The 12,192-nt window shown below is 41.4% G+C and overlaps 1 protein-coding gene across 1 annotated transcript in view; it reads left to right on the forward strand.

The window, feature by feature from the left end:
* shank3a (SH3 and multiple ankyrin repeat domains 3a) overlaps positions 1 to 12,192 on the forward strand; it is a 530,257-nt gene that overhangs the window by 358,184 nt on the left and 159,881 nt on the right. The window contains exon 17 of the mRNA XM_055653270.1: positions 9,563 to 9,687. Within this exon, the coding sequence (XP_055509245.1) occupies positions 9,563 to 9,687 (125 nt within the window). The remainder of the gene's footprint in view (positions 1 to 9,562; positions 9,688 to 12,192) is intronic.

A 12,192-nucleotide genomic window follows, 5' to 3' on the forward strand; every position in this document is an offset into this window, starting at 1 on the left:
CTAGCATAATCCTGTTGTGTGGTGGAACTGAGAATGATTGGACATCTATGGTAAACATGAGCCAGTCCAGATAAGGAAACTGGCAAATATCAATGTTTACACTACTTTCAGTCTTTCTTTCAATTTTCTGGCACCTGAGGTTTTTGATTTGAGCAACTAGACTAAGTGGGACACATTGAGTCCCTATTACACTGGAGGCCTGGTCCCGCAACGCACCCTGTTCCCCAGCGCTATATTCCACCACTCACCCGTTCCCCAAACGCAACCCGTTCCCCCAACGCAATATTCCACCACTCACCCATAGCCCCCAACTGCGCAGGCGTGGCTCATTTCCCCTCATCCCCCAACACTCCCTCCCCTCCTCTTCATCCTCCCATTTCTTTCCCCTCTCCTCCTCCCCTCCCCTATCCCTCCCCCCCCTCTCGTTTCCGCTACCCTCAGTCACTCCCTTCCTCCCTCCCTCCATGACTCCTCTCTACCCCCCTCCTATCCCTCTATCCCCACCTCCCCCACTCCTCACCTCCCCCTATCCCCCCCACCCACTATCCCTACTGACCTCCCCCACTGCCCTCCTCTCCCTCTATTCCCCAGTTCCTACCACCCCCACTCTCCCCCCCTCTCCCTCCCTACCCCCTCCTCTCCCTCAATCCCCCCACACTCCCTCCTCACCTCCCCAAGATCTTGATGTTGCCACTCCTCTCCCTCTTTGCATGCCCGGAGCTGCAGCAGCCGTTGGCCTCAGAGCCAGGCTCAGCGCCCAGGCCTTGGATCCGCGGCGCAGATTCAGCCCGCTACCGGGGCCGGCCGCTGCCGCCGCCAGCCTCAGTGCCCAGGCCGCGGATCGTCGGCGTGGCCTCTAGCCTCTCGCCACCATGATCTAAATTCTGGAAAGGCCCCAACTGCACAGGCGTGGCTGAGGACCCATTGGGCGCCCTTTGCAACGCCAGTAAAGACGCGCATGGGTGGTTTTTAAGGTTTTTAAACCTTAATAGCTTTTAAAATATGCCATTGATCTGAACAAAACTTGTTGCATTTACAGCATAGGACAATGGTGAGTAAGGTGGGGAATAATTTAGCGCTATTGTGTAACATTTTTGCGCAAATAGAAAAACAACGCAAACCTGCAGATAACAAGATAAGAGTTTATATATATATTAAAACTCTCATCTTGTTATCTGCAGGTTTATATATATATATAGATAGAGTAGACTGGAGTTTGAACAATGCATGATAACATTGAATTCCTTAATGTCATCCATACAATTTCTCACCATATACGTACACCCAACTAACAGCTGCTGCATTGCTTCCGATGTCTCCAGATGACTATAAATTTGCTGAAAGAGCATGCCTGTTTCCATGAGGGGTGTCGTGTGTTCATCTGGACCTTTCTAGTTCAAAAACATGTCTCTTCCTTATTCTATCTGATTAAACACGGAATGTAGCCAAACATGAGAGTTTCAGCCCTGTTTCACCATTCACATTATTGTTCCAATAAGAAGGCCCAGGGTTCAAGGAATTTCAGCACATTTTCTCATCTATTTTTTTGAGCAGTGTTGCACCAAATTGAAAATACCATTTTGGTAATGCAAGCATTTTCTCTTTGTGCCATGGCCAGTATTTATCTTTCATGAACATTATTGAAACTGATGTTCATTTTGCACTCTGAGATTCTTCTGAATACAAATTGGCTTCTATGTTCCGTAAGTTCCATCAGTGACTAAACTTTAAAAATACTTAATTGTTTTGGAACATCACAGGTCATGAAAGACAACCTTATAAGTCCCTTTTCCTGATCATCATAAGAGTTTAGTATTTTTGCCTTGATTATCTAACTACTGAACAATGGGAAGAGCTTGTGTAGTGTTTTGTGACTTCTCTGGGCCACCAGCCACAGATCAGTCACATGAGCTGAATAATTAGTACCAAAAAAGGTAAAAGACTGCAGAACCTCAAGTAGAGGCTGAGCTTAAACACAAAATCCAACCATTAGAATCTGGGATAATCATCTTGATGCTCAGCCAACTTGGATTGGCGCTGACTTAGGTTCACCTAGTTTGAATTCAGCTGAGAAAATTACTCTGGAGAACAAGTACACAGCGTACCAAATACTGCTCATTCAGTTACACAAACTCTCTGAGAAAGCTGGTGAAAGGCAAGAAAATCCTTTATTCTTCCTGAATGGCTGAAATTGGATAGAAGATCATGCAACTGAAGTCTATATTCACAATCTACATTTTGGTGAGAATTGAAGGGATTTTCTGTGGGTTTTTTTACATGGAATAATGGAAGAGAAGAAGGGTCTACATAGTGCACATTCAGACAATCTATAGATACAATCCAAAAGCATGTTGGGGTTCATAACAAAAACAAAAGAGCACAATTGATATCAGTTATTCTGAAGCTACTCATAATGCATTTATTTTTATATAATATCTTATAGGTAGTAAAATAATCAAGACAATTCAGATGAGCTGAGCCATGTAAAGGTATTTTAGGAGCATTTTAAGGATAACAGAGAGGAAGAGAAGCAATTTTTGGATGGAACATTAAGAGCAGTTTTGTCCCAGCAGCCGTGTCACGATGAAGTAATTAAAAACAGGGATGTGCAAAAAAGAAAATTTGGAAGAGTTCAGATTTTGAAGCATTGTAAAATGTAAAGAATCGCAGAAGGAAATGTTTTGTTTTCCCCACCACAAGTATGACTTTCATATGTATTTATTTATTTATTTATTTTTTAAATAATATTTTTATTAGAAGCAAACACATATTATGGTAAAAACATTTCATGTATATCAGTCGTACATTATTAATATTATCAATTGTGGATTGATTCTGCTTCTAGTTTTTTTTTATAGATAGGGAGTAAGAGAGAAAGGGAAAAAACAAAACAAATGTCAAGATAAAAAAAGAATGGATTGATTTACTAATAATACATCATTGGAGATAGGTTCGTAAATTATAAAGTATAACTTTTCATCTAATCCTGAGTTCAAGCTTCAGTTAGGTTCCCGTGCTGAACCAATCTACCCCTTCAAATAGTCAATGAATGGAGACCATATTCTGACAAAAAGTTCTTGTTTGTCCATTAAGACAAATCTGATTCTTTCCAAGTGTAGGGTCTCTGACATTTCCATAATCCACATTTTAATTGTGGGGCTATAGAGCCTTTCCAAAATATTAATATTAATTTTTTCCCCAGTTATTATACTATAGTCGAGAAAGTTTATTTGGCTTGTTGTGACTTTCATATTTAATAATGGGACAATATTTTGTATATTTTTACGTTTCTGAAGCTACAGAGATAAGGAGTTAAGGAAGGCTATGATCTATAACTCAGACTGAATTTTTTTTAAACCGAGGCATTATTATATTAGGCTACAATGTCGGCCTGCAAGTGTAGGATGAAGGTAAATAAGGACTTATTCTGTTAGGATTTGGGCACTGGAGTTTTGGGTGAGGTCAAGTTTATGCTGGATGAAAGGATATCAGCTGGATTGTCAATGGGATTATCAGGTCGTCGTAATCAAGCAACAGAAGCAGAAAGAATGTGAGTGACGTTTCAGAGATATAATAGCTGGTCTTCTTGATTGAGGGGGTATGTGCATAAAACCTATCTCAAAGTCAAATATAAAGTCAAGTTTAAAATATATTGTGAACAAGGCACATCTAACATGTGAAAGGATTAGCTAACGTTCGAGAAGCTTAAACTCACAGCAGCACAATGGTGCAGTGACATTTTTTTCCAGGTCATAGCTCTATAGCGCCATTGATCCAAGCCTTGGATGCAGAGTTTGTTTGCTCTCCCTGACATTACGGGTTTTCTCCAGGTGCGGCAGTCTCTTTGTGTGATTAAGTTACTTCAGGGTGCCATTTTGCATAGTGTTCAAAGGACAACCTTAATTGATGAGTGATATTTAAGAATCTAGTCGAGAAAATAAGGAGGTGTATATCAGATATAGGCAGCTAGAATCAAACAAGTCCCCTGAGGAGGAGAGGAGATGCAGGAGTACAAAAGAAGGACATTAGGTGGGAGGAAAGGGGATATGAGATAAGGAAAGAAGGAAGGAACCTAAACAATTTTATAGATTAAAGCGCAAAAGGCTATTTGGGGCGAATATAAGTCGCCTTGATGTTCAGTGTGTTAATCTTTGTGTGGAGCCAAGAAAAATGGGTGTGGTCTTGAATGAATATGTTGTCTAGGAAAGGACGAGAAGCTAGTGAGTTCAAGAGTTAAGAGTCAAATTAATATTGTTTAATTGTCATATATACTAACAACGGAATAATGAAATTCTTCCTTGCAGCAGCATAACAAGACTGTAAATACATTACTGATAGAAAATATATAATAAGGAAAGATTCAATAAGTTATTATCCCCAATACCGTATTGCAAAAAAAAAACAAAGTCCTTAATGTAACCAACAACTGTCCATAGTCCATAGTTGAAGTTAGTGATGTATAGAATTCAAGAGCCTAATAGTTGTTGAGAAAAAGCTATTCTTGAATCTGGTGGTCATGGTTTTCAGATTCCTGGGCTCTGATGATAGGAGTGAAATGAGTGTGGCTAGGGTGGTGAGGGTCTTTTGAAATTGGCTGCTGTTTGGAGGCTTCAATGATGGGGAGGTCAGTACTTGTGATTGACTGGGTAGTGTTAATCATTCTCTGCAATCTCCATTCCCGGGCGAGTTGCCGAATAAGGACACTATGTAACGAGTCAATATGCTCTCTATCATGGCCGTGTAGAAGTTCAAGAGAATATTCATCAACATACCGAATCTCCTCAATCTTCTAAGGAAGTAGAGGCATTGATGGGTTTTCTTTATGATTGCATCAATGTGCTGGGTACAGGACAGATCTTCACAGATACCCATGCCCAGGAACTTTAAGTTGTTGACTCTCTCCACTGCCAACTCATTGATGAAGACAGGTTTGTGGATCCTCAGCTTTCCACTTCCAAATTCACCAATCAGCTCTTTGGCCTTGCTGATGTTAAGGACAAGATTGTTGATCTGCCACCATTCAACCCGATTTTTAATCTTTCTCCTATACTCCAACTCATCTACTCGTTCTTTGCCAAATAGTAGTGGTATCGTCGGTGAAATTAAAAATGACATTCGAACTGTATTTGGCTATACAGTCATGTGTGTAGAGTGCATAGAGCAGGGGAATGATAACAGAGCCCTAAGGTGCTCCTATACTGATGGTTATCGAGAAGGAAGAGTTGCTACCAATTTCATACAGATTGTCATCTGCCAATAGGTAGATCAAGAATCCAGTTGCACAGCTAACACTGCCCCCCAGCTTCGTGTCATCCGCAAACTTAGAGATGTTGCATACAATTCCCTCGTCCAAATCATTAATATATATTGTAAATAGCTGGGGACCCAGAACCGAGCCTTGCGGTACCCCACTAGTCACTGTCTGCCATTCTGAAAAGGACCCGTTTACTCCTACTCTTTGCTTCCTGTCTGCCAACCAGTTCTCTATCCACATCAACACTGAGCCTCCAATACCGTGTGCTTTAAGTTTGCATACTAATCTCTTATGTGGGACCTTGTCTAAAGCCTTCTGTAAGTCCAGATATAACACATCCACTGGTTCTCCCTTATCCACTCTACTAGTTACATCCTCGAAAAATTCTATAAGATTCGTCAGACATGATTTACCTTTCATAAATCCATGCTGACTTTGTCCAATGATTTCACCACTTTCCAAATGTGCTGCTATCCCATCTTTAATAACTGACTAGTAGTTTCCCCACTACCGATGTTAGACTAACTGGTGTGTAATTCCCCATTTTCTCTCTCCCTCCCTTTTTAAAAAGTGGGGTTACATTAGCTACCCTCCAATCCTCAGGAACTACTCCAGAATCTAAAGAGTTTCAAAAAAATAATCACTAATGCATCCACTATTTCTGGGGCTACTTCCTTAAGTACTCTAGGATGCAACCTATCTGGCCCTGGGGATTTATCGGCCTTTAATCCATTCAATTTACCAAACACCACTTCCCAGCTAACCAAGATTTCACTCAGTTGCTTCATCTCATTTGACCCCCGGTGAAGACAGAACCAACGTAGTTATTCAATTGGTCTGCCACGTCCTTGTTCCCCATGATCAATTCAGCTGTTTCAGACTGCAAGGGACCTACATTTGTTTTAACTAATTTTTTTCTCTTCACATATCTATAATAACTTTTGCAGTCAGTTTTTATGTTCCCTGCCAATTTTCTTTCATAATCTATTTTCCCTTTCCTAATTAAGCCATTTGTCCTCCTCTGTTGGACTCTGAATGTCTCCCAGTCCTCTGGTAGGCTGCTTTTTCTGGCTAATTTATATGCTTCATCTTTTGATTTGATACTATCTCTGATTTCCCTTGTTATCCATGGATGCACTACCTTCCCTGATTTATTATTTTGCCAAACTGGGATGAACAATTGGTGTAGTTCATCCATGTAGTCTTTAAATGCCTTCCATTGCCTATCCACCGTCAACCCTTTAAGAATCAATTGCCAGTCTGTCTTGGCCAATTCACGTCTCATACCTTCAAAGTTACCTTTCTTTAAGTTCTGAACCCTTGTTTCTGAATTAATTATGTCACTCTCCATCCTAATGAAGAACGCAACCATATTATGGTCACTCTTGCCCAAGGGGCCACCCACAACAAGACTGCTAACTAACCCTTCCTCATTACTCAATACCCAGTCTAGAATAGCCTGCTCTCTCGTTGGTTCATCTACATGTTGGTTTAGAAAACTATCCCGCATACATTCCAAGAAATCCTCTTCCTCAGCACCCCTGCCAATTTGATTCACCCAATCTATATGTAGATTGAAGTCACCCATTACAACTGTTTTACCTTTGTTGCACGCATTTCTAATTTCCTGTTTGATGCCATCCCCAACTCCACTACTACTGTTAGATGGCCTGTACACAACTCCTATTAGCGTTTTCTGCCCCTTAGTGTTTCGCAGCTCCACCCATATCGATTCCACATCCTCCAAGCTAATGTCCTTCCTTTCTATTGCATTAATCTCCTCTCTAACCAGCAACGCTACCCCACCTCCTTTTCCTTTCTGTCTATCCCTCCTGAATATTGAATATCCCTGGATGTTCAGCTCCCAGCCTTGGTCACCCTGGAGCCATGTCTCCGTGATCCCAACTATATCATATTCATTAATAACTATCTGCACATTCAACTCATCCACCTTATTACAAATGCTCCTTGCATTGAGACATAAAGCCTTCAGGCTTGTTTTTACAACACTCATCCCTTATACAATTATGTTGAAAAGTGGCCCTTTTTGATTTTTGCCATGGATTTGTCTGCCTGCCACTTTTACTTTTCACCTTGCTACCTATTGCTCCTACCCTCCTTTTACACCCCTCTGTCTCTCTGCTCACGCATTTAAGAAACCCACCACCTCTTATTCGCTGTTTATTATCTTTTTCTTCTTTCTCCCCTACATGTTGGGTCTGAGTGCTTCCCTTCTCTGCCTCCTGCCTCACACACTTTCTACTAGCTTTCTCTATTTGAGTCCCTCCCCCCAACCAATCATCTGCAAACTTACTAATCATGCCTTGTACATTCTTATCCAAATCGTTGAAATAAATAATAAACAGCAATGAGTAGCACTAATCCCTGAGGCACACCACTATGTGTATATTTTAATGTATATGTATTTGTTATGATGTTGCATTAAATGTGCCTGTGAAGCTGCAGCAATTAGGAATGTCAGTGTTCCAGTTGCTATGACTATTAAATGTTTTTAACTTTTGAAATAGGTTTGCACATGTGAAATAGAGTTAGGGATGGCTGATTTGGAATGAGCCAAATGTTTGAAATGGTCATGTATTTGTATTATTGCACTCCTCCTTGGAGAAGAGCATGAAGTATTTAAAGAGCTTGCAGGATAATTAAAAATCTCCAAGGTTATGATGGGATCATAATCATATTTGTTCCACTTCATAGGAGAGTTAGTATGGGGTTTTCCACACTCCGTACAACAGTCAAGGGTCTGTGCGTAGACAGATAGGAGTTTCATTTCCATCATAACTGCTGAGGAATCTATGTTTAATTAATGAATACGCATGATATTAGCCATGTAACTAACCAATGTAATAGTAATTCATTTGCTTCACGAGTGTCCTTCAGAGAAGGAAATCTGACAGTCTAAATTCTGGGTCTACAACAAAGTTCTGCTGCGTGTCCATCCCATCTGTAATATTGACTCAGTTGTTCTCTCTCCATTGGCATGGCCTGTCCTAGCTTTCACATTTCTTGTTCATATTTTTTCTAATCTTCTTTGTTAACGAATCACATAACTTCATCAACAATTGGTCTCACCCTATCACACACATTCCCTTTGGTCTACCCATTCCCCCAATTCCCGCTACGATCTTGGCAACTGAAAACTATATTTTCTCTTTCCAATTTCTGACAAAGAATCTTTCCACTGACACATTAACTGGTTACTTTCCACAGGTGCTGCCTGACCTGCTGAGCATTTCAGCATTTTCTGTTATTATTTAAAAAATGTAACTCATGAGAAGTATGATGATGGCTCTATCTGATGGAGAGGGAGGAGGAAGTGGATTGGGATGGAACGCAAAAATAATCTGATAAGGGTGGCCATGCTGCAAATGAAATGTAGAAAATTACATAATAAGGAGAAAAATCTGGCGCACAAGTTAAGAATTCGATTCGAAGTTAAGCCTCCTTTGCAATTGTTCTGATCTATTTTGTAACACCAACCAGTATATATTATCCTTTCCAAGGTACCCAAAAAGCATTTGTATCCTTGGTGTTAAGTTATCTTATTTTATTATTTCTACCAAAAAATGTCAGATTTCCCTATTTAATTTGATTTGACACATGAAACTTTTCTATTTTCTCTCACAATCTTTGTCATTGTTTTTGCACTGCAAGTTTTGAATCATGCCTAGTAAATACAGGTCCAAGTTATTACTATGTAGTACCAGGAAGATCAATTAAGCCAGTGCTGACCTTTGGGTAGCACCACTGCATACCTGGAGACAGAAGAGACTGCTGATGCTGGAATCTGGGAATCTTGACCCAAAACATTGACCATACCTCTGCCTCCACAGGTATTACCTGACCTGCAGAGTTCCTCCACTATAGATTTTTGCACGCATACCTTCCTCCTGGTAGGCAGCTGTTGACCACAACTATATTTCCTGTCCAAAAGTGAGTTTTGTATCAGTTCTTTAATTTGATGAATGACTTTTGCTGGCAACCTTATAAGCAGCATTTTATCAAATGCCATATCAAAGCCCATATCAGTTCAAATGAGTTACCTTTATCAATAAAGTGTTTCTTTATCAGAAAACCCATTCCATAAACAAATAAATGTTCTCCTTAATTATCCAAATGTTTGCAGCATCTTTTCCTTAACTGACATTAAACCATCTAAGCCAGAGTTTTAAGATGCTTCAAATTTACAGCCACAAGGGATACCTTGCTCATTTGCAGGACTCAGCGAGAATGAGTGTGAGAATGGGGTGAGCGTGAGTGATTCACAGAGACTGTTTTCTTTTTCTGTAGCTGAGACTCCAATTGAAGAGTTCACACCCACGCCAGCATTCCCAGCTTTGCAATACCTGGAATCAGTGGACGTGGAGGGAGTGGCATGGAAAGCTGGGCTCAGGACAGGAGACTTCCTGATTGAGGTAATAATGCATTATTTATTGAACGGGTAATAGTCATTGAAAATAATTCCTAAGCAAAATTATTTATGTCTGGAGAAGAGTAGATACTAAAGTCCTGGAGATTGTAAAGTGAGTTAGAAAGCTGAAGTGGACAGATTATAATCCTCAGCCTGGATTGTAGTTTTAGTCCTCTGTTAGCCTGGATATTGGCCTCCTCAGTTTTCTGGGGTATTCGGAATGGGAGGGGGAGTTGAAGTGCTGACCCACCGGAAGATCAAGTTGGTTAGTGCGAACTGAGCGGAGGTGTTGGGCGAAGCGATCGCCAAGCCTGCCCTTGGTCTCACCGATGCAGAGAAGTTGACAGATGGAACAGCGGATGCAGTAGATGAGGTTGGAGGAGTTGCAGGTGAACCTCTGCCACACCTGGAAAGACTGCTTGCGTCCCTGGATGGAGTCGAGGGGGGAGGTAGAGCGACAAGTGTAGCATTTCCTGCGGATGCAAGGGAAAGTGCCCCGGGAGGGGGTGGTTTGGGTGGGAAGGGACGAATTGACCAAGGAGTTACAGAGGGAACGGTCTCTGCGGAAAGCAGGAAGGGGAGGAGATGGGAAGATGTGGCCAGTGGTGGGAACCCGTTGGAGGTGACATCAGTCTGAAGGGTCTCGAACCGAAACATCGCCTATTCCTTAGATGCTGTCTCACCTGCTGAGTTTCTCCAGCATTTTTGTCTACCTTCGATTTTCCAGCATCTGCAGTTCTTTCTTAAACAAGGTTATTCATATGGTATTTTTCCTCTAACATAAAAGCATAAAATGCTGCAAATACGCTAAAGGTCAGGCCATATCTGCAGGCAGAGAAAGTCATCATTTCAGATGAAAGATCCTTCATCATACATGGGAAGGAGAGAAAACAAAGTTGTAAAGCTGCAAGAAAGTAGCCCCCAACTTTCTTGCAAGTTTACAAGCATCTTTTCTCTCCTTCCCAGTTTGACGAATGGTCTTTGACTTGAAACTTTAACTCAATCTCTTCCCACTGACACAGCCTTGGTGAATATTTCCAGCAATTTCAGTTTTTATTTTTGATTTCCTACATTTCGAGTGTTTTTGTTCTCATGTTTTCTTTTGTATTTTCCACTGAAGTCTTTCAGTTTTGGAGAGCTGATGCTGTCTACTTTCTGTATTGGCGTATACACCTCGAATCGTCTACTCGGAAGTGTGAGGCTGATGTGTTTCTGTGCTGCAACATGAGAATGGTGTCTCTCGGCGGAATAGTACCATTTGGCGCCGCTGTTTTGGGGGCGCCGATTTTTTGCCATTTTAATATATTTACTCCAAAAAGAACAGTATCTTGCACGAAACATGAAGCAAGGTAAACAGGTATTGCTTTTATACACAGCATGTGTGTATAAAAGCGATGGGAAGCTCTCACTCCCATGCTACAAACAAGCCTCCCTGCTCCAGCACTGGGAAAACAGCAGAGACCGACAACATTTACCAAACTGCAGGCTTCCCTCAAAACTCTTCGAAACTGACTGACCTTGCTCACCGCACCAAGCAAATGTCAGAAATGCAACAGTCGCTTCGGCACCGCTGTTTCAGTGATAAGCATTAACTGTGTGCGGCGCCAAAACGGAGGCGCCGGAACGGCAGCGCAGAAAAGTACCCGACCCGTCTCTCGGCATTACATTGTGGGATATGGGTTTGGCGTCTTGCTCTCCTGGGCAGTGTGTTTGGTGCACATCTGTGTGGAGTATGATAACTTGCAGACAACATTCACTGTCCTATCATCAATCATCTTTGTCACTTCTGCTAACAATTCAATCAAATTTGCAAGATAGGAACCCGCACAAAGCCATGCTGACTCTTCTTAAAAAGTCCATCCTTTTCCAAAGCATCTAATTCGACATTTACATCCAAGTCATTTATATATATATCACAAAAAACAGCCGTCCCAGCACAGATCCATGCAGACCTCCAACCTGAATATTGTCCTTCCACCACAACCCTCGGTCTTCTATCATTGTCATATCAGAATCCAAAAGACCACTATTAATCCCATGCATCTCAATCTTCTGAATCAGCCTACCAAGGGGTACTTTATCAAATGCCATACTAAAATCTATGTATACACCATCCACCGCCCTAACCTCATCGATCACCTTTGTCACATTCTCAAAAAATTTGATCGAGTTAACAAGAGACAATCTGCGTTGCAAAAAAACAGGCTGACTGTCCCTAATTAACCAACTCTCTTCCAAATGTGAGTAAATCTTATCCCGAAAAATCCTCTCCAATAGTTTCCCTACCACTGATGTGAGGCTCACTGGCCAAAAATTCCCTGATACTCTCTACTTCCCTTCAGAAATAAAGGCAAAACATTAGCTACTCTCTAGTCTTCCGGGACATCGGCTATGGCTCGAAAGACGCAAGGATCTTGGTCAAGGCTCCCACAATCTCCTCTCTTGTCCCTCTCAATAACCTGAGATAAATCCCATCAGGTCCGAGGGATTTATCCACAATCCACAATGT

This window comes from Leucoraja erinacea, chromosome 22, assembly GCF_028641065.1.
Source record: "Leucoraja erinacea ecotype New England chromosome 22, Leri_hhj_1, whole genome shotgun sequence".
Classification (NCBI taxonomy): Eukaryota; Metazoa; Chordata; class Chondrichthyes; order Rajiformes; family Rajidae; genus Leucoraja; species Leucoraja erinaceus.